We start from the raw sequence: 27,865 nt of genomic DNA on the forward strand, positions 1-27,865 counted from the left end.
ACCAAAAGTAAAAGGCATAAGACCAAAAAATACCAGCATATTTTAGCTTAAAACTCAGTTGCCAAACCTTAGGATGGGCATTTCAGCCTTTTAGAATTGGCCAGGGTGATGGGGCGACTTCATAAAAGCTGAGAAGCCACCAAACAACCAGTGATTGTTACATTATTAGAATGTAAAGGCGGCAGGGTTTTGCTATTTTATTGTTTTACTCTGTACAACACCATGTACACTGATGGTGCTATATTATTAATAATAATAATAATAATAATAATAATAATAATAATAATAGTGATTGGGGGAAAGAGGAAGGCAGTGTGGTCATCTAGGGAGTCCTGAAACACCAGATTAACATCCCAGGAGAGCCAGAAGTTCCCTATCCTTGATATACAGTATGAATGTTTTTATATAAATAATTTCTTTAAAATATTTCCCAGTTGTTGTTTTTCTGGTAGCATAGTAAATACAGAAATAGTCTATTACCAAAAAGTATATTCTTAGTAGATATTTATTTCACAAAAATACATCTCACACATTTAATGCAGATACACATATGTCAACAAAGAAGTAAACAAAACAAAAAAAGCAGGCACACAAAAAAGTAAGGGTATGATCTTTTGCATGTTTGGACCAAAAAAAAAAAAGTCCTACAACTCCCAGCATCCCCCAGGAAGTATGGCTGGCTGGGGCATTATGGGAGTTGTATGACTTTTTTTCTGTCCAAGCGTCTATAGGAGTGCACCCTATGTGCCTGTTTTGCATTTGACAGTGTTAACAGAAATTGATACATCATTTTGAAACAGTTGTATCTTTCTGTAGTGCCAGCACATCATTAACGAAGCAATCGTTTTGTGATGCAATAATGGTACACACATTCTAATCACTTATATCCTGACTTGCTGGGGCATATTAATATGTAAATTCTTTTGGTAATACTTAGGTAGCATTACAATTAATTGTGCCATGCTGCCTGCATGAAAAATTTAAACCTGCAGTGCCAAGCCTGAACTGTCAAAGTCTTCTGTACACTGACCTCATGAAAGAAAAATCTTTTATTTCCTTTGAAGTGCCATTATCTACAGGTAAAGTCAGAAAATGCCCCTGGGTTTGTTTAAACCCTAACACACACACACACTCACACAATCTGAAATTCACAGTTTTAAAAATTCAAAAATTATTTCAGAATTCAACTATGTTATGCTAGCTGTGGCATCATTAACTGTTCTTAACATATTTTAAAAAGGATTCAATTTCTATTGTGCTTTGCTCTAGGTTTTGCTCAAAGCATGTCTGTTAATCCTGTGGAAAAAATGAAACATTAAGTGATTTAATTGATCATAAATAAAATGCATCCGAGGTGAAAGCCTAAATCACATATTTTCTGAATCATTATAATGGCCTTGTAACACATCTGTGTTACAAGAATGTATTTCTTACCTCTTTTCAACTATGGGGTGCTTTTAGATATCACATGTAATTGTATTAGCATCATAGTGTAAGCGCAGCTACAGGGAATACCTGTGTAGCACTGGAGTTTCCTCCACCTTATGGTTTTTGACAGACTGAATGTTGATAACAGTTTATTATACCTTTGTCTCATACCATATTGCATATGGTAATAGGCAGGTTGGGTGGGGGGAATTTCACCAGACAAAAAAAGATAACTACTTCAAATAAAGGATGGCATAATTGCAACACTATGGGGTGATATGCTTCTAGTTCGTAATGTATTTATGATGCTTGGAAACAGAGAGAGATTGTCTGAAGCAAAAAGAAGTCATGTAACATGCCCAAACGTATGTAATAATTAGTTTCCAAAGTGATGCAAGTGGACTAAGAAATTATTTGCTATTGTCAAATACGTTTTCAGGATTAACTCATGCAATCCTGTCATTCTTACTCAGAAGTACCGCTTTATTTATTCCAAGGAAGTGTGCATAAGATTTCACCCTTAAAGTAGTATCTAATTTCTACACCTGAGAAACATTTACATGCAATTCAAACATAGTTGGCAATCCTCAGACGTTTACTCCAGAATAGTCCACAGCCAAATTGAAGCTTTTGAACATCGTGGAGCTTTTAGCGTGTGTATGAAGAAAGGTGTAACCACCATTATAGATTGCTACAACTCCTAATTTTTTATTTAGTTTAAATTATTTTTAGGCTGCTTTTAAGGGTAAAACCCTTGGATGTTCTTGGAGTCAGCTAGGGACATTAAGATAGCTCTATGGGGCACCATCTTATAGGAATCTGTCTCATTTCCTTACAAACCTATTATCCAGCAGCTTACCAGATTCCTAAGGGTAGAACTACATGCTACCAGGAAAAGATGCAGTTCTAACCTTGTATTTCCATCATGATTCCAATGAGGAGGTGTTTGTGCAGGAGAGAATTGGCAACCCCTCTCCCCTGGGCATTTATTGCTCCAACTGGGTTTTGAACCTGGAAGCAGGCCTGACAGGAAAACCAACCTTCATTGGGGCAGTGAGATTAGGTGGGCATGAGAGGGTTAAACACCTCTCCAACGCACTAATTCTTTGCTTGCAAGTGCCTCTCCCATATTCACATTCCACCAGTTTGGGAACAAGTATTTGCCAAGACAACATGTAGTTTGGTTTTAAGGGAGCCAAACTTCTAGTCCTGCCAACCTTCTCATAGAGGGCTGGGTAAACTTCAGGTTGGTAGTCTGCCCAATCCTATGCACATTCAGGCACACCTAAACCCACTGAACTTGATTAGTTTAGGCATGGCTACTTTTGCACAGGATTGTGCTGTAGTAAGACTAATGGGCCATTTGGTCTTTTGTAGGTGGTGGAGGCATAGATGATCCAGCATTTCTGTTTTGGTGCTGTTTTACAATCTACAAAGCATGCACTGTCAAATGAACCCAGTAAGGGACTTAACATTTCAGAAGTAGGATACAGACTGTCCCACTGATTTTTGTAGGATTACACTATAATAAGCAGTTTGGGCATAGCAATCTGTCCTCTTGTTAATTAAGTACAAAGATATAAAAAGATCCTGATATATATGCACAACTTCTTTCTTGGCTAAAAAAACCTATTTTCTGTTGAATTCTGCTTGGTGGACATCTCTTAATATCCTTCTTCAGATATCTGTAAAACAGGGCAAGTTATATAATTTATACCAATAAATATGAATCTATCAAGTCAAGCAAAATGAAACCAAGTGATGTGTCCAAAACCTATTTACTAATTTCCAATTATTATAAACACACTTTTCATAGTGTAATCCATGAAAGCACCATTTATAAGACAGCTAGCCACTTTGACAGCTATTCTGACATTTCACCACTTAATAAACATGTGATTAAAAGCCATGACTACAATCCAACAATGTATAAGTGTCCGATACAACCAACTACTGGAGCTTATATCATTTATCTATGTATGTATGTATGTATGTATGTATGTATGTATAACATTTCTATACTGTGCAATATCTGAAATTCTTGGCTAGTTTTCCTTCTGCAGCATCTTTTGCTGAATCTCCAAGCTGCCTTTTATCATACACCAACCTGGGAATTCAGCAAGGGCAGCTGTTTGGAGGGAAATGCCCTGAGAAACCCCAATGCATATTATCACTTGTATGCACGAGTTCACGATTACAAACCAGTGTTTAAGGCAGTTTTTCCTCATGCTTTTTGAACGGACTCTCCCATTTAAATGTTCTCTGCCGCTCTCTACCCCTTTCCCTAGCCAGTTCTAAACATCCATCTGACAGGTTCCTCAATCATTAGCTGCATGAACATCTGTGGATCTGTGTAGAGAGATAATAAAGATTCCTTTCATGCAAATGCTCTCTATTCTCCTGAGTCCCATCATCAGCCTTACTTTCTTGCCTAGCTCCAGGCCCACTCAAGAAGTCCAGCTGCGAACACTCCCATTTCTGGTCATGGGAACTCACCTTGTAGTGGGGGAGGTTGGGGAGCACAAAAGTGGCTTCTTCTGTAACTGCCTATGAGGAAAGGATGGGCACAGTTTTCTAATCCTTGGCTGACCTGGGAATGGGCCAAGGGATTGCCTGAGGGGTAGAGCTGTGCCCACAAGGGGGCCTGTGAAGAGGAGGCCCCTTTGGGGGTCTTCAGCCCCACTCCCTGAATTCAGCTTCCGTTTTCCAAAGAAAAACTTCAGCATTTGTACTTGTTGATATACGAGGAAAAGTTCGAAGCTAGTATTGCCCAATTGTACAGTATTACAATTAAACCACTTTTAAAATGTTAGGCTAGGTGCATTTATGTGCTGGCTGTTCTGCAGGCCCCCTCAATACAACATGCCTGGCCTGCAGGGGATTGAGACTTGAAGAGAAGGGGTAGATGAAAGGGACCAGCTTTGGGGCTCTGCGTGGCTGGCCACAGAGAGAGAGAGAGTGAGGAAAAGGGGGACTCAGTACAGTCTACTTGCCTGTATAGTCCAGAACAGTCTTCCTGGACCTGGTGCCCTCCAGGTGTGTTGGACTGCAACTTCCATCACCTATGGCCATGATGGCTGGGGATAATGGTCCATCATTGATCCATCATTGTCACTGGAGGCCCAGGTGAACTCTGTGGCATGGAGTACTTGGGGTCAGCTTCGGCTGATCCGCCAGCTATGGCCCTTCCTGGACAGGGACAACCTAGCCACAGTAGTGCATGCACTGGTAACTTCCCGATTAGACTACTGCAATGCACTCTACCTGGGGCTGCCCTTGAAGACGATGCGGAAATTGCAGCTAGTGCAAAATGCAGCAGCTAGACTGCTGGCAGGTACATCTTACAGAGCCCACATAACACTGGTTTTAAAGGAACTGCACTGGTTGCCTATACGCTTCCGGTTGGAATTCAAGGTGCTGGTAATGACGTTTAAAGCCCTAAACGGCTTGGGACCTCGATACTTGAGAGAGCGCCTCTCCTTATATATGCCTGCCCGAGACCTTAGATCTGTTGGAGGAGCCCTTCTCCGCATCCCACCAATGCAACATATACGTTATGATGGGACAAGGGAGAGGGCTTTCTCTGTGGTGGCACCCCGACTGTGGAATGCCCTCCCCTGGGAGGCCCGACTGGCACCAACATTGATTGCATTTCGACGACAAGTAAAAACATGGCTTTTTAACAAAGCCTTTGATGGTTAAACTCACTGGCACATTGTTTTAACTGTATCTATTGCTTTTAAATTATATATTGTTTTAACTTGGATCATGGTTTAATTTGTTTTTAACTGTGTATATTTATTGTTTTATACTGTATATTTTTATCTGTACGCCGCCTTGAGATCTTAGTGATATAGGGCGGGATATAAATATTTTAAATAAATAAATGGGAGTTGTAGTTCAGCACCACGTTGAGGAAGGCTGTCTAGCAAATGGGAAGGTGAAAGCATCATTTCATCCAAGTCCATGGGAAGGCTGGGGAGGTGGGGAAGAAGGGGACAGGGCAGTTCCGACCTGCTCAAAACAATGACTCAAAGGGCAGCAGCAGAGCAATTTGTTTCTCCAGCTGCTGCTTGGAGCTAGTGGGGAAAAAAGAGAGGAGTTCCTCAAGGGAGCCCCAACTGCTGCTTTACTTCTGACCAGGGGGCTGTCTTCATGGCACTGAGTTGGTGCCACATTTCCCCTAAACCCCATGGTTTCGCTCCTGTGGGGGTGGCATTGGGTAGTCTCAACACCAAGGAGGGAGCACAGGGTTTCTGGCGGACATCCGGGTACTGGAGCCACCCCCCACCCCCGTCCTCTTCTTGGCATCCGGCAACCAATTGCTGGTTGCCATCCGCCAGGGCTGCCCCCCACCCCACCCCCGGATTGGCCACAGAGTGAGATCAGACAGCAGAAGAGCCAGGTTGACCTTGCTCCCACAGAAAAAGTCAGGGTAAGTCCCCGCCTGTTTTACCATGCAGCTTCATGTAAAAAAGCCCCACAGCGGATGCAAACCTGCATTGTCGTCATATGACTGACGCAGTGCCGATTCGCAGCCACTGTGGGGCTTTGAGTGCTTATAGACAGCCCCCAGGTCCCAGAGTCTTTCCCTCACCCCGTCCCTCACAGTTATTTTGCAGCCCAAGAATATCAATGGGACTACTAACAGAATGCAACGGACTCTGTGGCACAAATCACAACTTGTGTAATGCAGACGTACAAGGAGGCAGAATTAATCTTTCATGGGTAACCTTTCAGTAAGGTTACTGAGGCTCTGATCTCAGAAAAATAAGCCGTATAAACATGTGTAATGTGGGCCTCTCCCTGACCATGAAGCCCTTAAAGTGTTGTTTGAAAGAGTGGGACTGTCGGCGCAGGCTTCTTTTGGAAAATGCAAGAAGAAACCGGCGGAGGTGGGGGTGGTTACCTGTAGGAAGAGTTGTTGATTCTTACCTCCAGAGAAAAATACGCAGGTCTTTTTACAGGCTTCTTCGCTATCAAAGCGGTTATCATTTCCATCGCAGCCACCAAACCAAAACTGAGCACAAGAATTGGCTTGCTTATCATAGTACCATTTTATTATATACACACGGCACGGTCCTTGATCTAATCTTAATTTACATTGTGGAGGGTTCAGGATATTTTCTTAAAACAAACAAACAAAAAAAACATATTTGTTCCCAGTATGGTACTTTACAAAAAAAACACAACTGAATCATGTCAAGTTTCCTTGAGAACTGCTATATCTCAGAAATGCATGTAGCCATTTTCTCTAAGTTGTCAAGTTCAGGATGGGCTACTCTAAGTCCCATACTAGACTCTTCTTGACCTTGGTTTCTGCAGCGGTAGGTGCTCAAGTCTAACGGAGGGAAAGATATCTTGGCAGATGTGGAAATAGTAGCAGGACTAGACAAGGTTGAGAATCCTTTCTATAAAAGCGAACCAATCAACAACTCAATTTGCCTTCCTGTCACCTATGGCATTCCCTAATCCCTGTGAATCACCTGATCACATCCTAAAACTATAATTCATTGGAATGTGTTTACTGACTATATAAACATATAGTAAGTAAACACATCCCAGTGATTCATAGTGTTAATGTGTATATTAAAAGAACATATTGAAAACTGATATGCATAATGACCTGGTTTTGGCGTAGGTGGCATGGAAGAAGCTGAGGAATGTGAAGGTGGGAACGTTTTTTCTGTTGTTAGAGATGGCAGCGGTGGAGGTGGTGATGCTGATGATGCCGATGGCAATGCTGATGAAACTACTACAGGGTATAATGTTAGAAAGAAAACGTTTGAAATGGAGGATTGTGGGGCATGTCCAGTTAGGAACTAGACGATGAATACAATTACCTTTGCTATTATCAGGAGACAAGAATGGGAAATGATCTCCCTCTGGCACCGCCTCATAGTTCCCGTGAAATATCCTGGGCTGTTCTTTGGCCTGAAACAAATACAATTCTGTTAATTTAAATACACAAAGACAATTTTTAAGGACAACACGATTACTGCAAGTAAAAAGAGAATTCAGAAAATATCCACTATCTAATGAGTACCGGGATTAATGGTTGAGAAACCTGGCCAAGGTTTATGGAATTCTCTTTCATGGGTGTTTCATATCTATTTGATGGAACTGATGGTCCATTATTACTGTTAGCATGCAATAAGTATTGCGAAGAATGAGAAGATACTGAGTGGATAGATGGTCCATTTATTCCTCCATTTCCAATTCGGTTATATATTAAGGCACCATGTTCATCTTCACAAAACTGGTTAACAAGTTTGGACTCCAAAGCTTTTAAAAAAAAAGACAAGAAAAGCCCATAAGGATCCTAGACGCCAAAAATATACAAATTTTAGTCAAGAAATAAGATGATTCATGTAATTTTAATTTTGACTATGTTCCAACATTTTTTTAATAAAGTAACGATTATTTCTTTGATGTTGTGATAGCTTTTAGAGCAGCCTTCCCCAACCTGGTGCCCTCAAGGAACTTTGGACTACAATTTACTCTCTGGCTAGGAATGCTTAGGATCAAATGTGTAAAACACATGTATCCATTGCGTGTGCGCAGTGAACTGCTTTATAGTTTCGAGGGACAACATTTATGAGTGAAATATGTGCTTCCTATATACCTCCACTATTACATTTTCTAGACTTTAGTCAGGCACAGAGAGGACATTCTCGGAGTGGAAACACCAAAATACACGAACCCAGGGCCTCTTAACCTGAAGGTGGCCTATGGGTCAAGTACATCTTTTCAGTGCCATGCTCACCTGGAAGAGTATTAAAATCATCTATGAGATACATATGTTCTCTGTCAGGGTCTGACGCAATTAGATTCAGCTCACGTAAGAATTCAACTTGTGTTGGGTCGGAAGTGTTTACAATTCCAATTGCATACATTTCGATGTTGGCTGCATGAGCCTCTCTGACAGCAATATCCAACTTCACGGCTTCTCTCTTATCTGCTTGGCCATCTGTTAGGACTATGGCAACTTTCCTCACGCCGGTTCGAGCCCCAAAAAAGCCTTCCTGTGTTGCTTTGCGGATGGCTGTACCCGTGTAAGTGCCTTCTCCCATATATAACATTTTCCTGATAGCTTGTTTCACATCCTGCTGCGTTGTGTACCTATTGAGTCCAAATTCAAGCCGAACCTCCAGGCTATAGAGGACAAGACCAATTCTGGTAGCATTTCGTCCTACAGTTACTCTGTCGACTAAAGCTGTGACGAAGTCTTTGATTATTTCAAAGTTTTCTGGGCCAACACTTTCGGAGCTGTCAATCACAAACACAAGCTCCATAGGTATCTCCTTGCATTTAATACCGCATCCTGCAAAAGCAATCCATAAGATAAATCTTTCATATGTGTAATGTATATGAGCACTACATTGTTAATAAAATGCATTTTGATGATGGGCCCCCTCTGTTATTGAATGCCCTCCTCAGGGAGTCCTGGTGTCTACATTGCAATCTTTTCAGCGCCAAGTAAAGACCTTTTTTTATTTTCCCAGGCTTTTTAGTCCTTCATTTTTAAATAAACATGTTAGTTTGTTTTTAGGTCTTTGTACTGCTGCTGGCTTTTATCATGGTTTTATTTCTGTTTTAAACTTATGATTTTGATATTATATTTTACAATGTTATCATATTTTATAATTTTAAGTTTTGTTTTGTGAACCAGCCAGCTTTGGCTAATGGGTGGTATAGACATGTAATAAATAATTACCTTAAAATAAAATAACAGCCTGGTTTGAATGCCTTACATTCCTCATAGACAAGACAGATGTAGGATATGGGATGAAACAGAGTCCAGTAAACTACTTGATGGTTTTAATAGAGACCTTAGCATTGACTGAGATGTACAAATTATCTCTTGCTAATTTGAGATTCATTGTTTTCACAGTGAGAAATGGAGGCATTGCTGGAGAAAGTAGAAGCTCATATCCAATCACTAAGAACTTTTGACTGGCTGCCCCAACTGATCATAATCCAGGCTGGTCACAATCTGGCCCTGGATTGAGAGAGCGTAGATGTGGGTAGACTGAACTTTTTGACACTGCTGCTTTTTGATTAGAAAAACTCTGCATGTTCAGTGCCTGCTCTGTAGAAAAGTTCTAATCCTAACCCTTTTTGGGGGGGTGTTACACAATTTCAGTGTTAATTTCTTTAAATTAATTTGATATATGCAAGCCATTGATGATATTCTCCAATAATAATGTCCTGGTTCAGGGAAAAGAGTAAAGGGTCAGAATAATGAACAGCCATAGGATCAGAATGGTAAGGCTTGCTAAAAACTTACCACATATCTCTTTAATCAATTTAATGATATCTTCTCTCTAGGTTAGAAAAAATAGTTAAAGTGTACATATATGTTATTAAAGAACTGTTTTATATCCAGCAATCTACAATAAGGCTTCTGCCAAGCATATCTGAACTTTCAGGCATTTGTTATTGTTAGAGGGATTGTCAATATTTTTCACGCAATCAAAGTTAAACACTTCAGTTTTGACTCATTCAATGAATGGTTAAATGCTTCAGTGTATCATGGCTTAAGAAGCATTAGTAGTAGATGCAAAGAACTCCTTTTAAATATAAGGTATTAAGAGGAATATAATTCCAACCAGATGCTGCAACACATTTCTTAACATATAGATTCATTCCCCCTAATGAAGACATTTTAGAGCACAAGCTACGCATGTTTAGACAAAAAAAAAAGTCCTACAGCGCTCAGCATTCCCGATAATTTTGCTGGCTGGGGAATGCTGGGAGTTGCAGAACCTTTTTCTATCTAAACATACATAGGATTGTGCCCTTAGTGTGTGGGAACCACTACCTGCATTTCCCATGGGATTATCCAACTGTAGCCAATTATTTTTGCATTCAGACATTATTTTTCTTGAGTTGTCTAATACGGGATGTCTTTAGAATCCCATTGAGCACATAGATCAGCGGGCTGTCTGTATAGGGGGCAGGGTAAAGCTCCGCAGTGGCTGTGGATCTGCGCTGCATCAGTTATATGACGCAGATTCAGCTTCACAGCCACCAAAGGGCTTTCCCGCAAAGCTGAACATTGAAAAAGTTGGGCGCTTACCCTGACATTTTCAATGGGAGGGAGGTCAGTAGGGCTCTTCTGTCATTGGGGCCAATCTGGTGAAAGACAATTGGTGATTGGTCATCTTCCACCAGGAAGTGTGTGTGTGGGGGTTTCCAGAACCCCCGCGCTTCCTCCTCAGCATCGGGATAACCTGATGCCATGGTGGGAGAGGAATTTACAGAATTTTTAAAAGGGGGGAACGGGGCAGCCAGAGGGAGGTCAGAGGGAGGAGAGCCGGCTGCCCTGTTCCTCCCCACTCCTCGGTGTTTGGTCTGGCAGCAGCAACAGCAGCAACTCCATGTTGGTGCTCCTTCCTGTGCAAATGCCGAGAAGGAGCGCCAACTCAGAAGCCTGAGGCCTTGTGGTGCAGACCCCCCCACTGCCAAGGTGGGGGCAAGGAGGACAAATGAGCTCAGGCCGATGAGTAGGTTTAGACCCACCAGTAGAGTCCTGAAGGAGGAGCACCAGACAGGCAGCAATGTGTGCTGAGGACAAAGCAGTGCAAGCAACTCACCCACCCCAGATCTGCTCCTTGCTTAGCAGCATTTTCCGCCCCAATAGGCATTTAATAGGTGCCTGCCTGCCATCAAAAATGCTGCCCTTTGAATGCCTTTTTGATCTAATTCATTATACAACTGTATTGATCTCTACTGTTTTTGCGATATTTTAAAAAAGATTTTATGTGCACAATGTATGTATTTTGTACACATAATACATACATTTATGTATTTGTTTTTATTTCATTTGGCCCTTTTTATCTCCCAAACTATTTGTTTTCTTTAGATTGTAAACCCATTGGGGGCAGAAATATTAACATTTAAACAAACTGCTGTATGCTACTAAGAGCCCATGGTATACAGCGGGACTATAAATACATACATACGCAGTGTTTTTTGATCTCCTGGTCCCTCTAAATGAAACCATTCTGTTTCTGAGTCTGGAAGAGAACTGTACTTTGAGTTCTCTTTCTTTCATTGTCGATGAAATTACCAAGAAATCTTCTGAATTCCAAAACAGCATTCATTCCTCCCCCCGTTTCATAATTGTTATGTGACATATGGGGTAACTAACACAATATTGTAAAAATACATTTTATTTCAAAAAGTTTATTTGCTTACTGTTAGGCCTTGCTCTCCCTTTGGTCCAGTTTTGCCCTAAAATGATAATCATTACTTTAGTATTCCCAATTCATCAGTAAGTTTTGATTCTATCAGCTGTGTTATAAACCATTGTAAGACAGCATTATAAGGGCTTGCTTGCTGTTTCTCTACTCCAAACTCCTCACTTTCTTGCAGCTTTTCATACAAAGGATTCAAATGTATGTAACGTGTGGTTAGCTGCTTTTCTTTAAAAATAAGTTAGGAACATAGAAAGCTGCCTAATACTGAGTCAGACCCTCGGTCCATCTTGCCCAGTACTGACTGGCAGTGGCTGTCCAGGGTTTCAGGGAGGATGCTTTCCTTGTCCTACTTCGAGAAGCCGGGGATCGAACTTGGGACATTTTTCATGCAAGCAGGGGCTCCACCACTGAGCTACAGCCCTTCCCTTTCCTTATATCTGTTAGTTAGGACTTCTTTAGATTAAAGGGAAATCACGTTTGCTTCCCGGCTCTTTGCTTCCTGTTTCTCTCACACAATTGTAATGAGCCGAATTACACAGGGGGAAAGGGACAACCCCATGGTCTATAATTGAAAACTTCCCCTCCTCATAGTATTGAATGGGACAGAGCCCTAGTGGGCATTTTGTAGCACAACTTCGGCTGCACACAGTAGGAAATCCTGAGATATTTCAGAAGAATCAGGGTATCCAAGTTTTTTTTCCCAAACGGAATAACCGGGGGAAAGAGCAGGAGACATACTGTAGGTTCATGTTGTCATCAAATGATCTGCAAAATTCCATGAGTGGCCAAGCATGAGTGTGCTAAAAAATCACTCATTTAGTGAATGTGTAACTGTAGACAGGACTTTGGTAGAAGGATGGGTAACTTTTTAAATGAAAACTAGACACATTCAGATGTAAAACTCTTTGTGAGTAAAATCACATGTATTAAGAGCTCATGTTCATTGCCTTCCTATTTACCAGATAGGCAGTAACTCCAGTTCTTAGAACAATGTACTTTTAGAATTCTCTGCTGCAACATCCCTAATATATAAAACAGATAATTCCAAAGAAGCTAATTCCAGTGTTCTTAGGCAGTCTTAATCAGATGATTACAAAATGACACAGTGTGTTTACAGCAGCACACCTGGACAAAAGTAGGGAAGAATTTGGCAAGCGCTGGCTGACCATTACAATAAAACAAATCCTGTAAGAGGCTATTCTGAATTTTTGTCCCCTATTTTCAAATCTGTTATTCAACAAATCACAGGGAGAACTTCCCACCCTTTTTCGAACAAAGCTATCAATTAGAAAGTTTCTCCATTCTGATTATCTCTTACTAAGGTTTGCTTTAGTGCTTTAAGGAAGAACCCAGTGACTGTTTAGTTGTCTGAACATTTCCCTAAGATGGAAACATCTGTTTCAAAATGGTGGGGTGGAGGGAAAGGAGCTTAATGTTTTTATATACATTGCATATCATTTACTTGGAACAAGGGCTGCTAATATGTAAGGTGAATTTATCTGAAGGGTTTTAACAATATGTTTGAAGGCAACGTAGTGAAAGATACTTACGGGTTCTCCAACTGAACCAGGATCACCCATGTTGCCTTTCTCGCCTTTTCTTCCTCTTTCACCAGCAGCTCCACGATCACCCTTGGAATAAGTTATATAACTTCTGTAAAACATCCTATTTGTAGCCAGACGCTCCATAGACCAATGGGAAAGGCTACACAGCATTGTTCCAAAAATCATTGTGCATTGTGCTACTGAAATTGACACTATTTATGGAACTCTCAAATACCTGTGAAATTCTCAAACTAAAATAATACAAAACTCATGACTTAATGGGACTGGTCCATCTAGTTGGTTTCTTGACCACTGAGCACATCAACACATAATTAAAGTCCAAAATCTGGCCTATCCATCCACCTTAGACATCCCCCCACCCAACCCGGCTTGCTTTAGTATACAAAGCAATGGATAAATGCTCTCTCCAAAAATGTGCACATTCTCCCTTCAGATTCTGCCCTGGATAACTTGGGATTTTTCCTTCTTCTCAGAACAGTGGACATAATGGGGGGAGCTATTACTTCCACCCGCCCCCCACCTGGAAGTATGTTTTTCCGGGTTTTAGGGATAGCTAAGTCTGCCGTATAACACTGAAGGAGCAGACCCGATTTCATCATGCAGTGGAGAATAAAGCTCCATCCGACAAGCGTTTTACTGCACTTGCGAATTACTCACATGATGTTGTCTGCCTCTCACATGTCTTCCACCCCTTCCGGCCATTATTGCGCCACAAAAAAAACCCTCATTAAGTCCAGTTACTGCTCTCTCCTACTGGACTGAAGGGGGCTAATTACTTCCTGTTTTCTGGAAGCCACGTGGGAGCAGCAACAGAAGAAGCAATGGGAAGCACTAGATGTGATTAAGCTTTAACAGCAATGCACTCTCATCCCGTGCTCGTTAAGTTGAAGCCTGGGTAGATCAGGATCTACTGGTACTTCTCTAGGTAATCTGCACAAACTGGCAAGTGTTTCTGTGTTCCAGTTTAATAATAGCAACAAACGAAAAAGGCTCCTCCACCTCAAATTTGGCTGCTGAATTGAACGTTTTGTAGAAAATAAGGATAGGATTCATGTGTATCAAGGCTAATAGCTCAGTTGTGGTTCTGGTAATAAAACAAATTCGTGGGCTGAGCATGTGCTCAAAGGCACTTTGTTCCTTAAGGTATAGCCAATGTTTTTCACTTGGATCTGGGTTGGTGGATCTAGGGGTTCTAGCAAAACAACAAAGTGTATCCTGTATGCCTGAAGTCTGCCCACTCCTGCTCTAAAATATCCACAACATTATAGAATCCCATTCTTTCTTTCTTTTTTTATGGAGTATGAGGAACTCCAAACAGTTCAACTAGGTGGTAGGTATAAGGCTTCCTTCCTTTATTTATTTATTTATTTATTACATTTCTATACCGCCCAATAGCCGAAGCTCTCTGGGCGGTTCACATTTCCATTTCCATCCCATACCTTTGGTCCAAGGAGCCCTTCTCCAGGGGGTCCACGGGGTCCTGGCATGCCTTGAATTCCTTGCTCACCCTAATGGCAATTAAATTGAAATTGTTGGCATTTTTTAACTTTAAAATTTTCTATCATTAATTAATCTTAATTAATCTTAATTATTTACATAAAATTGATTAAAAGTGCAAAATTAAAAAAAAAGAAAATAATTTTATTCAAGCTGCCCTATGAAACATAAATATACATTGGAATGTGTTTCTAGAATCTTCATTTAGCCAGAACACCTTGATTTTATAGCGCATACAAAATAAAGTAACACCTTACCCGACACAAAAGTGAGCTAAAACCTGAATAGATTTATTTACAAAGAATTAGACTCAGTAATAGTTTCAGTAATAATTCAATAACAGCTTCATGATCTGTGAGGAATGAAGCAGGCAGTGAAAAAGGGCTCCAGCCAGGAGCAAGAAACCTTGAATAAGAGATTAGGGTTGGGTTTACGGGGAGAAATATGGTGATAGATTCCACCTATGCACTACTTCATTTTCTTTTTGGTGATGTCTCTTGCTTTTTTCCACCTTCCTCAACACAACCCTTTATGACATGAAAGTGGCTCCAATGTTTACAATACTAATTAGAGTGAAGTCCTAGCTAGCAGTTGTCTTGCAATGTGTGAGGTAATATGCTAATGTGGAATAAATGGCCGTTGCTCCATAAGAAATGGCTCTTGATGCTGAATTGTTCCAAATGAAATTGGGTTCATTTTGGCTTTTTTACTTGAACTTCTTACTGGAATCAACATGGATCAAAAGGCATGCCACATATAATGGTCTTAAGAACAGATGCTCAAAAAGTGAGAAAAGGCTACATCCAAGTGAAATAGTTATCTTTTGCAACAGAGCGAAAATACAGCTATTCCAAGCACTTTCAATGTGCATCTTTGGGGGGGGGGGGAATCCATAAAATGTGTGTCCATTAAAGCTACTGTTGCCCAAAATGGTGCCAGTCTAATGCATTATCAATGTTTTTGTCCATCTACCAGCAAGAAATATAATTAGCTGTGTCTACCCTACAGTTTCTGAGGATTGATTACCATCATGTTTGTGGAGATGCACAGGGAACTTTGCAACATGAATTTAGCTGGCCAGCCACTGTTTGCTTAGCAAGCATGCTTTGTCTTTAAGGCTTGCTGATACATGATGGTAGGGCAAACAAAATTGACTGGAATTTATTTCATAAACCTGAATTCCACCTAGATTTCCACTTCATGGTGGAAAAACTGGGTATATTATTTCACTGGCCCTCCAATGTACAACTAAACAATGTATAACAATATGTAACTAAAACAAAAGAATCTCTTTTCTATTTCCTCCAAATTGTAAAAATCAGCTTCTGCCCACCCACCCTGCCATGCTCCTTGGTTACATGTGGATACTGAATATAAGAAGTGTTGATACCTTAGATCCTTGGATACCTTCACCAGGAGGTCCCAAAGCTCCAGGTGGGCCTTGCCGGCCAACATTACCCTGCATGAAAAATTAGTACAGCATCCTTAGAAATAAATGCCTGCAAGAATGTGATCAGCCACCACATTTCATGTCACTTCTGTCTAAGAAATGTATAAGATCCAAGAGGCTCCTAGCAGTCAATGACTGGGTTCACACAACACGCTAACCCATGATAGTTTATTTTCCAGAACAACCCATCATGGATTAGCATGCTGTCTGTGGGATGTCCCCCCCACCCCACATTGGTGGGTTATTTCCTGCAAATAAGCCACCCTGAGAACCCACAGTCTTCAGTAAGGGTTATTTTACCTACGGTTGGTTTGTTGTTTGTTGTGACGTGATGTGTGGATTATGGAGATCGCCTACAGAGCTGCTTGGCAAAAGCACCCAAAAACGCTGCCGCTGCTCCTGTCATATATTCCCACCACAAAGGAAAGTGAGATATCTGCCCAGCTGGGCGGAAGGACTACTGGAGGGGTATGAGCAAGGGTGTGTGTGAAATAAACTACTCTGTGTAGCTTGTTTGCCTGATCATCTGATAGGCGCACAGTAGGTTGTTTGCATGGGTTAGCATGGTGTGACGACCCAGCCAGTATCTTTCACTTTGATCTTAACCATATATATGCTAAGACGTATCATACTATTTTACTGGTACTTATTTCCAAGTAATTATGTTTAAAATTAGTAGCATATAGTAAAATCCTATGCGTATCTACTCAGAGGTCGGTCTATTAATTTCAGTAGGACTTACTCCCAGATAAGTGGATATTTGATTGCAGCTTTAAGTTACAATCCTTACATCACTTATCTCAGGTTACTCCAAGAGGTCAGTGGAGAAAGGGAAAGTGGATTGGCTTAGACTTGCCATTTTTAAAAAAATGATTTCTGTCTATGAATATAATCTATGTATATAATAAACATTAGGAGTCAGCCCAGATAGATCTCCACTGCTGTACAATGTCTCATACATTACTTTGATTAGCACTTTGATTAGTCTTTTCATTAACAAAATGCCTATTACTTATGAGATTAACTTATTCCTAAATGAATGTGGAGGTTAACATAAGAACATAAGAAGTGCCATGATGGATCAGACCAAGGGTCCATCTAGTCCAGGGGGGATCTACACTACTGCTTTAAAGCGCTTTATAACAGTTTTGACAACTGTTGGGGCCCAGGACACACTGCATATACAGGTTTCAAAACGTTTTCAAAGCGCTTTGAAGTGCTTTAAAAGCAGTAGTGTAGATCCCCCCCCTGCACTCTGTTCACACAGTGGCCAGCCAGCCGTCAGCTAGGGACCAACAAGCAGGGCCTGGTGCAACAGCACCCTGCCACCCATGTTCCCCAGCAACTGGTGCACACAGGCTTATTGCCTTGAATACTGGAGATAGCACATAAACCATCAAGGCTAGTAGCCATTGATAGCCTTTGCCTCCAGGAATTTATCCAACCTCCTTTTAGTCACCAAATTGGTGGCCATCACTACATATTGTGGTAGTGAGTTCCATAATTTAACTGTGCTGTGTGAAGAAGTACATAATTACATAAATATAGAGAAGACATTTGTGAGAAGCAATGTCCAATTTGAGATGTAATTGTAACTTACTTTTGGTCCTGGAAGGCCTTCTCCTGGTGGGCCTAGGGGACCAGCTGGTCCTCTCATACCTGGATCACCCTAAAAAATTATTTTCAAAATTTTCACGATGATGATGATGAATAACAACATACTCAGTGATCATCGTGGAAAAGAAAAATTCAGGAAAACAAGTTAGTCAGAATCAAAATCCAAAGATCCTACCCTAAGTTCTGGAACTCATTGCTATCTTTTTCAGCAGGAAAAAAGCTGACCAACATAACTAAATGAAATGTTGGCTGGGTTCACACAACACAAGCCACAGTATGGGCTGAGTGTGGGTTGTTCCATAGGCTGTCATTAAACCATGGGTTGCGGTATTATGTGAATCCACCCATGCTAACAAACCATGGTTTGTTAACCATGAACAACCCACAAAGAGAACCCATAGTTTGTTGTTGAGTTGTGAACTGTTGGTTGTTCGTGGTTAACAAACCATGGTTTGTTAGCGCAGCTGAGTTCAAACACAACACAACAACCCACGATTCAACAACCCACACTCTAGCTTGTCATGTTGTGTGAACCTGATGATTCTGTAAAAGCCGCTGTGCTAATTGCTCATTACATTTAACAAACACCAACATGTCATAACTATTAAAAACAATATCCTGGGCTGGTATGTATTAGCTATGATTTAGCTAAGAACCCTAAGTAATGGACCTTTACTAACAATTTTAGTACATTTATGAAAAAAAACACTACTATCAATTAATTATCATTAATCAATAATAATTAGTTGGAAATCAGTTAGGAAGCTTCACAGCCCTTTCAAACTACATATGATAAATCAACCCAGAAACAATCATTTTATTTTGAATTGCCAGTTTGTACCTTAGGCCCAGGTAGTCCGATCCCTTCAGGACCTAGCTCCCCAGGAACTCCCGGAAGACCTGGAAGACCCTGAAATTGGAAAGTAAATTGATTAAGTATTAATTGCTTTAAGAGGATATCTGCGATGGTCCTTATCATGAGGGTACAGCACTCAAAATTTTATATTTTTATTTATTTATTTATTTATTACATTTTTATACTGCCCAATAGCCGAAGCTCTCTGGGCGGTTCACAAAAATTAAAACCATGAGGAACATGATAAAACAACCAACAATCTAAAAACCCAAACACAAAATACAATATAAAAAGCACAACCAAGATAAAACCACACAGCAGAAATTGATATAGGATTAAAATACAGAATTAAAACAGCAACATTTAAATTTAAGTTAAATTAGGTATTAAAATACTGAGAAAATAAAAAGGTCTTCAGCTGGCGACGAAAAGAATACAGTGTAGGCGCCAGGCGGACCTCTGTGCATAATCTGCATAATAATGCCAGGAATATCCTATTAAGGCAGGTTAATGGAAAATAACTTGGTTTGTAATAACAAGTTATATTTTCCACTTCAATATCACACATGGAACTCGTGAAAATTGATCCAAATGACCTGTTTGGAAATTTTGTGGCCTGTTTGGAAATTCCCAAGCCGCATGTGATGAGATCATGAGTGGTGATCACGCCCATGCCCTTCCTCCCTACCTCAGAGGAAGAGAAATTCCATTTTCAAATAACTCTCTGATCGCCTGTTTTGGAATATATGGGTTGTATCCAATGCTAGCCCTACTTAGAACAGACCCATTGAAATGACTAAGTCCCATTCATTTTATTGGGTCTACTCTAAGCAGGACTAATATTGGATAGAACCTAATAAATGGAACATAGGAAAACTCCATCTAGCCCAATATCGTCAATGACAGGCAGCAATGGCTCTCCAAGGTTTCAGGCAGGAGCCTTTCCCAGCCCCACCTGGAGATGCTTGGGATTGAACTTGAGACCTTCAGCATGCAAAGCAGGTGCTGTTACCACTGGCTACAGATCCTCCCGTTGGGTGAGTTGGGCATGAGAAAAGGGCAGGGTGAAGGCACACAAGACTGAAGGCCACTCCTGGTCTCAATGCATGCAGAGGTGAACGGTAGGAAGTAATGTCTAAATTGGCCTATTACCTCATTGCCAGGAGCTGAAATCCAGTGCACGTTAAAGCGAAGGCTTTCTCCTTCTCTATGATCTCAGATAAATCCTCTGCGATGTCATTAGCACAAGTTAGGGACTTGTGGTCCACTTACGTAGTGTCAAAATGTATTTGGATACTTACAGGTGGGCCTGGGTAGCCATCTCCCTTTGGTCCAAATGGTCCAGGTGGGCCTGGATGTCCACGGTCACCCTTTGTGGAAAAAGAGAATGTTTGTATTCTCCTACAATTGTTTGTTAGATGTATATATGTATTTCTCTACTTTATATATGTGTTTACTAACAGAGTTATTACCTTAGCTCCAGGAATCCCTATTCCTTGTTCTCCAATTGGTCCAGGAGGTCCAGGCAATCCAATATCACCCTTTGATTAAAAAAAGAAGATGTGCAGCAAATCAATGAAATCATGACAAATACTGAGACCATGGCTAGACAAGGGAGTCGGAGGGTGACGATCTCGCAATTTTATGATTACGAGATCGTCGCCCTCATTTACATGCAACGCGTGACATTGCAGCCGCCATTTTGGATTTATTTTTCTTAAAGGAGAAAGAGCGCATGAGCACTCCACCGAAATTGTAAGTTTTTTTAAAAAAACTCGCGCTCCCCCCCACCCCCGATGGGCACAGAACTCCTGAGGAGCTCTGTGCCCCTTGCCTGGTTCCCGGCTCCTTGCGTTACTCGTGTGGAGCCGGGACATACCAGCGATGGCAGGCCACACAGTCCGCGGCCTCGGGATCATCCCGAGACTGCAGAAAAATCAGGAAAAATGGGTAGGGTGATATCCCGGGCCAAGGGAGGGATCATCCCTCCCTGCTCCCGGGATGTGCTGTGCATCATGTGAAGGCATAGGGATGATCCCGGGGCGATCCTGGGGCGATCCCCAGGATATCGGTTTGTCTAGGTATGGCCTGAGTCTACAACCAGGAAGAAAGAGGCAAGACAGAAGTATTGGGTGAACCAGGCCCACAATTCTTTGAAGCTATTACAACACAATCTTTCGCAAAACCTGACACCTGTGCAGGCTTCTCACAACAGGCTCCTCACAATATCCTATGATGCCACCACTGATGTGGGGAGTATTGTAAAACAAGAGAAATACAGCAATTACCTTTGGTCCCATAATGGCTCGTCCTGGAAGACCTGGCATCCCAAGACGCCCTGGGGCACCAGGTTCACCCTGCCATAACAAACAAAACAATGGGTTTTCAAAAGAATATAAAGTGACATCCAAATTCAGCCACTGTGGTTAAAAATACATAACATCAAACTTCTGCCGAAGTAACTCAAAAATCTTTGGAAAAGAAAGCTGGATTTTGCAGCTCTATAATTTATGCTAATTTTAAACGTTTTAAAAAGTTCTTTAAATAGTTTACCATTTCTTTTTTAAGATCTGAATGGGCCACATGCACATTGTTGACTTCCTCTTTCAAAAGAGGAAGTAATGAGGGACAAATGAGTGGGTGGAGAAGCAACGGTACGCAAATGCGATTTACCGACATGTGATGACACCCTTAGGGTCAAACTTGACCTGATAGTTTGTCCTTGTGTAATTGAGTCCTTAAAAATAAATTACCAGCACGGAAGGGGTGGGGGGCAAGCCAGACCAGCACAGGAGATTCTCTGCTGCTGTACCTTGTACCTGCTATTTGCAATGGGAGGAAAACAGCTAAAAATGAATAGTTGGCACTAATAGCAGCTCTCTTCCCATTGCAAATAACCTAAGAAAGGGCAGACTATGGGACATAGGTCATGGCTAGTGTGGGCCTAGTCAGCGGCCCCAACCTCATGAACCTCAGACACCAGACATGGTTGTAAAAAACAACAATAAAGCAATACTTTCGCCCCCGCAGGTCCTGGTGCTCCAGTCGGTCCTGATAATCCACGTATACCTCTTTGACCTTGATCACCCTGGGGGGAAAAGTTATTAAAGGGTTTGTTGGTTTGTTTTTAGTAGACGCTTTACACAAAAGTAAACTAAACATTTTTGTGGCACATGCAAGAGAAATTAGGAACTTTACTGGCACAGGAGATCTATGTGGGCATCAGAACATATACAAGAGGTACTGCTTTGCCTTGCTTCTGCTCGCAGAACACGGCAGGAGGGGAATGTGCCCTCCTCCTCCTGCAGCACATGCCTCCTCCCCCGTGCCCTCAAAATCTGCAGCAGAGGGTTAGGGGACCCTCTGGAGCAGATTTGGGACATGGTGCAGTGGGGAAGAGAAAAGGGGGAAGATGCATGGAGTGAGTTCAAGAGAAGCTGTGAGTACTAGCAGGGGTTGAACTCTTTCCTGCCATTTCTCTCCCCATGTTTTACTCCTCACTCGATTTCATTCCAGTCTCAAAACCCACCTAAGAAAGAAGTGGCTGGGATGAGGGTTGTGGGAGAAGAGTAGCATGTGGGAATGGAAGCTTATTGCCCACTGCTTCCCTGCTTAAAATTCCACTTGGCCTGCACCACCCACTTTTCAGAAGTTTGGTGAAATCTGCTGTCTAAGACATAACCAAGCTATACTAATGTATAGCCAGGCATCATAGTACCACAACCAACTAAGAAACAAGTTCTTGCCTTTTCACCCTGTATTCCAATCCCAGGAGCACCTTCTGGACCACGGAGGCCAGGCAACCCTGGTTCTCCCTGCAACAGAAAAAGTGTTCAGATATAGATAGATAGATAGATAGATAGATAGAGTTAGATATGTACTGATGAAGGCTAGTGGCTAAGAGATTGATCTACGAATAAGGAAAGCCCTCACAAGGAATTTCCCCTTCACCATAAACTCACTAGACGGCCTAAAGAAAAGTTTTTACCATTTTTAATATTCTTGTTTTTATTGTTTTAAAATATAGACTGCCTTGATGATTTTTTAGCTGATAAGACAGTATATAAATGCTAATAGTAAACAAAATAAATAGTTGACTGAAATTATTCCCACATAAATGGTGCATTACAGAGAAGTCCTATGCATGCTTAGACAAAAGAAAGTCCTACAACTCCCAACGTTCCCCAGCTACCCATACTGGGAGCTTTAGGGCTTTTTTCCTGTCTAAACATGCATAGGATTGCATCCTCAGCTTCTCAGTAATATGGAGACCTGATGTCCCTTAAAGGTTAGTTGCACAAATTATAATGAGATGGTGTATTTCAGGCACTATATAAATGGTACATCTTTTATGTACTTATATCTGTTCTTGGAATATGTATAGATATATATTCTTGATTTATAAATGTTATTTTCTGATTTACTTACTTGAGTTAGCATTCCCTCTATCATGAAAGCACAGGGCAAATAAAAAGTAACTTTCCTTCCGCTTGCTTAATCCATTCCATCAAACAATATCCCAAACAGATGTAGATGGCCATACCTGCCCTTCCAAAGTATGTGAACTACATTGGTAACTGGTTTCATCGGATTTTATCCAATCCTGACCATCCACCAGTAGAACAGAAACTGCTGGCGGAACAGTTTTTTTCTTCCCCTCTACAAGTTCCACACACACAACCCCAAATATGCCATGGACCATTGGGGACCCTCTGGAGCAGATCTGGAATGTGTGTGGGAGGCTGCAAAGGGGAGGAGAACAAGGAGATGTCCTGTTGCATGAGTGGACGTCCTCTCATGTACTGATGGATTGAAGCCATTAATAGCAACCCATAAAAGCAGAAAAGGAGGACTTTTCCATATCCCAGCTGTGGCCCAAATCAATGATCTCCCAAGTCATGCCACAAATGTGTGATGCTATTTGTGAATTAGGTGGCTGAGCCATTGTGACGACCACTCTTCACTGGGTTTACTGTGGACCATTCTTATTCTTTCTGGAACCCAAAGGACCCAGCTCAGGGGCCTTCATCAAGGGTTTGGGATGCTAAAGGCATCCCTGTAGCACGCCTTCTTCTGCTTTGGCCCTACAGCTATACAGATCCGCACCCTCGCCCCAAATGATGTACTTTAATAACAAGACGTTAACGCAAGTTCAATCATCAAAACCAGAAGCACAAAAAGAGGGATAGCACCACAAACAGTAAAAAATGGGGGATGAGTTGTGTGCTATCTCCAGTATTCGAGGCAGTAAGCCTGTGTGCACCAGTAGCTGGGGAACATGGGCGGGAGGGTGCTGTTGCACCATGTCCTGCTTGTTGATCCCTGGCCGATGGCTGGTTGGCCACTGTGTGAACAGAGTGCTGGACTAGATGGACCCTTGGTCTGATCCAGCAGGGCCCTTCTTATGTTCTTAGGAAACTCAAGATGCTACTAGCAATTATTATTATTATTATTATTATTATTATTATTATTATTATTGGCCCAACACGTTTTGGATTTAAAAATCCTTCTTCAGGGGCACAATACATAATATACAAAAGAGAATGGAATAGTGAAGGATGATATTCTAATCAAACAATGTTAAAAATAATATTAAGAGCTGATTGATATATATATATATATATATATATATATATATATATATATATATTCCAATACAAGTTACACACTAACAAAACATTATGCTCTTACAATTTGTAACTGATATATACAGCAAACATTTATAGGACAAAGCAGTTTTAAGCAGAACAACCCAAAGAAAAATTACTAATTATCTGCGTCATTGAACCCACCACTGAATAATAACAAAGAGACCTGTGGAGGTTTGCAAACTGTGAGGTAGGGGGAGAAAAAACATCACTTTACCAAATTATTCATGCATAAACTATGTGGAAATAAAAATAAACAGCTTTCATATATACAAAAATGTAATATAACCTTTGCAATAATATCCACAAACAGCTTTTATACATACAAAAAATAAAACATACCATTTGTCTTGTAAATGATTGCTGCACATAGTACTCACAAATTGTAAGAGCATGGCTTTTTGTTAGTATGTAAGAAGTGTTTTACACACTTATTTAAATCTTTTAACTTGTATTAGATAGGCTTTTTATATCTGCTTTTAATATTGTTTTTAACCTTGTTGGAGTAAAATATTCTCATTTATTATTCCATTCTCTGTAGTATATTATGCATAGTGCCCCTGAAGGATTTATAATCCAAAATGGATTGGGCCAAGAATAAAAAAATGATTTGCTAGTAACATCTGGAGTTTCCTTCCCCATTTTTTGCTGAGCTGATAAAGCACACAAAATTAATCTCTGAGTATAAATGAAAGTAGCCCAGATTTACCAGGCTATTTACCACCAGGGAAAATCTGCTGGATGGCACTTTGAAGACATTCTGTCAGAACTGAGAAGCAGACAAGTTTGATGCAGTGAGACAAACCTTTTGTCCTGGTGCTCCATCTTCTCCTGGAAGGCCAGGTAGGCCTGCCAGCCCTGAAGAACCTGGTTCCCCCTGATGTAAATGAGAAAGGGTCAAGTTGGTAAAGTGTCTAGATATGAGCCCACGTCCAGAAAGGATGACGTGAGCATCCCACACTGGATCAGGGAATAGGCCAGTAGTGCCCAGTGCTGGATTTCTAAATCTAATACCTGGTCTTGTAGCAACACAAACTCCCTGAAATGGGACTTCACCAATGATGATCCTGAGGGCTGCCTATATGGTGGTGGGTTGCTGCCACGATAAGCAAAACCCAGCGCTTTTGCTGCTTCAGGCTGGCAGTGGCTAATCCCAACGCAGCAGCAAAAGCGCGGGGTTTCCGGTGGTCTGGTCTGCCCCCTGCTCTTTGCCCAGGCAGATGGTGACCCTTCAGGGGTTACCATCCACCTGGCCATGCCTCCGCCATGAGGATAGACGGCAGATGTGCTGTGCTTGCCTCACTCCAGAGAAAAAAGTCGGGGAAAGTCCCTGACTTTTTTTCTTTGCAGCTTTGCAGAAAAGCCTCACGATGGCTGCGAGGTGACTGCTGCGTTGTATAATCGATGCAGCAGCACCCCGGGGCTTTCTGTGCATACAGACAGTCCCCTGGACTGCTTGGCTTCTTCAACACAAGCTTCCTTTATTTGCTAATAACAGCCGTTGTGGCCAACACGCAAATCCAGGAATTTTTATTCTATTTTTACTTTCACTGCTTCCTGGTGTAACTGTAAGGACACTCTGCTTATTCTCTCTCAGCTGCTTCTGTACAACTGCTAACTCCCCTCACCCCCAAATACGGAATAAAATCAGTAAAGTTTCAGCACCAAGGTGTGCTTATGCAATTCCTGATACTGGGGTGCTTGAATTCAGGTTCCCCAAACCTCCCAAGGAGATGCCCTTCTAAGATGACAGCACCTTCTGTTAGATACCCACAATACCCTACTGCTAAGTATGCCTATATCTGGATTAGGACCATTATCTGTTAATAGACGGGGGAACACACTGGGTTCTTAAAGTTTATTCAGCTTATATTTAGTGAAATTTATACTATGATTTTCAAATAATTGAATGGGAAAGCTTATCAGCATTTTTAATATACAACTTTTAGAATAATATCTTACCTTTGCACCAGGTTCTCCAAGACCCCTGTCTCCTGGAGCTCCAGTTTCTCCTGGCAAACCTTGATCACCCTTAAACAACAACAGAAGCAAAATATTTGAAAAGCTCCAGCTGCTACAGCAATGAAAGCACAGATGAATCTTTGCTGAGTTTTTCATTTTTGGCGATTCTACGGCAACGTGTCAATACAGGGACTCCCATTTTAGCAAAATTGAAATGATAAAAATAAATTCTAAACCATTGGTGACTTGGGGCCTACTTCTGCTTTCAAGCAAGACAGTGAAAATAAGCCATCTCTTGCCAATTATGTTTGATATTAAAAATCAAGCAGTCACAGTTTTTATTACAGTTGAATTTGTTTACCTTTGGTCCAGGTAACCCCTGTCCAGGTGGTCCTCTTGGGCCTGGTGGTCCTTTTGGGCCTTCTACTCCCTAGAAAACAGGTCAGAATTATCATCCTATGGAAAGAGTTCCCTCAAAATAGAATAAGAAGCTTTTAAAACCTACACACAACAAAACTCACCTTCTCTCCTTGAATTCCAACACCAGGTAATCCAATAGGCCCAGGCAAACCAGGTGGGCCAATTTCACCCTGATAAACAAAGTGTGGTTACGTACTACCATGTGCAGATATACGTCATCTCTTATAAATGAATGAATCTTCCATTTGCTATAGCTCCTTTGAAGCCACTAGCATAACCTCCATACAGATGAGCTGACAAACTTATTCTATATTTTCTAAGGGCACATTTAAACAGGAAGCTTTATAGATGCTGTCTGCTGCAGTAAGAAACATGTACAGTTTCTAGGGGCTTTTTTTTTCCATTCCAGAACTTAACTTTCCCACAGAATCAATCACTTCTTATTTCAACTCACGCTTTACTGTGAAGAGATGTTAAAATAGGCTTTGGATAGTTTATTGGACATAAATCTATCTGCAAACTACAGTATTGTTCAACATCTATTGAAAACGCAAATTCTTTATTTTGCTTCATTACACCCTTTGTGTCTAGTATCAGTCACGGGGCATTCAGGTTTATTTAGACTTGTAAATCTCCAGGCATATTTACTGCTCACCTTTTCACCCTTTATGCCAATGCCTGGTTGGCCCCGAGGTCCTTTTGGACCATCAAAGCCACGATCTCCCTAAAGGGAAAAACGAAATTACATGGTAGTTAGCAAATGTGATCTGTACTTTAATCTCGGATTCTATTAAATTCAAATGGACTGACTGCTGTTTATGTAATCATATAATTCAAAACACTACGAATGCAAAAGGAAGTGCCTGAAGTTTCTCTTGTACAGCCTTCCCCAACCTTTGGCCATGCTGATTGGGGAAGATGGAGGTTGTAGTACAACACACCTGGACACCAGCAAGTTGGGGAAGGCTGTTCTTGTGCATCAGAGGGCTTTCTCTCTCCAGATGAAATCACTGTTCAATCTGCAAGTCATCACAAACAGTGATAAATACAGTGTTTTCTCTTCTCTCCATTACAGATATGTTTGGTCTACTCCTGAACCGGTGGGGAAAGTTCAATCAATGTGTGTCATAAAAAAGACATGGCCTCCTTGATCTTCCTAAATCTAAATATTCACTATATAAGGGCATGAGGCTCTAATCCTGGACCCACTTACCTGG

General features: G+C 41.2%; 1 protein-coding gene across 1 annotated transcript in view; it reads right to left on the reverse strand.

Annotated features, from left to right (window-relative positions):
• Nucleotides 1-1,276: 1,276 nt before the first annotated feature.
• Nucleotides 1,277-27,865, reverse strand: part of LOC134393279 (collagen alpha-1(XXVIII) chain-like) — a 55,128-nt gene continuing 28,539 nt past the window's right edge. The window contains exons 14-36 of the mRNA XM_063118308.1: nucleotides 27,304-27,372; nucleotides 26,750-26,818; nucleotides 26,590-26,658; nucleotides 26,229-26,297; nucleotides 25,072-25,143; nucleotides 22,365-22,433; nucleotides 21,635-21,706; nucleotides 20,907-20,975; nucleotides 20,091-20,159; nucleotides 19,920-19,988; nucleotides 18,604-18,672; nucleotides 17,746-17,814; nucleotides 16,086-16,154; nucleotides 14,638-14,706; nucleotides 13,184-13,264; nucleotides 11,632-11,667; nucleotides 9,719-9,755; nucleotides 8,195-8,752; nucleotides 7,475-7,713; nucleotides 7,272-7,362; nucleotides 7,055-7,183; nucleotides 6,364-6,555; nucleotides 1,277-1,296 (exon numbers count right to left, since the gene is read on the reverse strand). Coding sequence (XP_062974378.1) covers nucleotides 1,277-1,296; nucleotides 6,364-6,555; nucleotides 7,055-7,183; nucleotides 7,272-7,362; nucleotides 7,475-7,713; nucleotides 8,195-8,752; nucleotides 9,719-9,755; nucleotides 11,632-11,667; nucleotides 13,184-13,264; nucleotides 14,638-14,706; nucleotides 16,086-16,154; nucleotides 17,746-17,814; nucleotides 18,604-18,672; nucleotides 19,920-19,988; nucleotides 20,091-20,159; nucleotides 20,907-20,975; nucleotides 21,635-21,706; nucleotides 22,365-22,433; nucleotides 25,072-25,143; nucleotides 26,229-26,297; nucleotides 26,590-26,658; nucleotides 26,750-26,818; nucleotides 27,304-27,372 — 2,355 coding nt within the window. The remainder of the gene's footprint in view (nucleotides 1,297-6,363; nucleotides 6,556-7,054; nucleotides 7,184-7,271; nucleotides 7,363-7,474; nucleotides 7,714-8,194; nucleotides 8,753-9,718; nucleotides 9,756-11,631; nucleotides 11,668-13,183; nucleotides 13,265-14,637; nucleotides 14,707-16,085; nucleotides 16,155-17,745; nucleotides 17,815-18,603; nucleotides 18,673-19,919; nucleotides 19,989-20,090; nucleotides 20,160-20,906; nucleotides 20,976-21,634; nucleotides 21,707-22,364; nucleotides 22,434-25,071; nucleotides 25,144-26,228; nucleotides 26,298-26,589; nucleotides 26,659-26,749; nucleotides 26,819-27,303; nucleotides 27,373-27,865) is intronic.

This window comes from Elgaria multicarinata, chromosome 2, assembly GCF_023053635.1.
Source record: "Elgaria multicarinata webbii isolate HBS135686 ecotype San Diego chromosome 2, rElgMul1.1.pri, whole genome shotgun sequence".
NCBI classification, from domain to species: domain Eukaryota; kingdom Metazoa; phylum Chordata; class Lepidosauria; order Squamata; family Anguidae; genus Elgaria; species Elgaria multicarinata.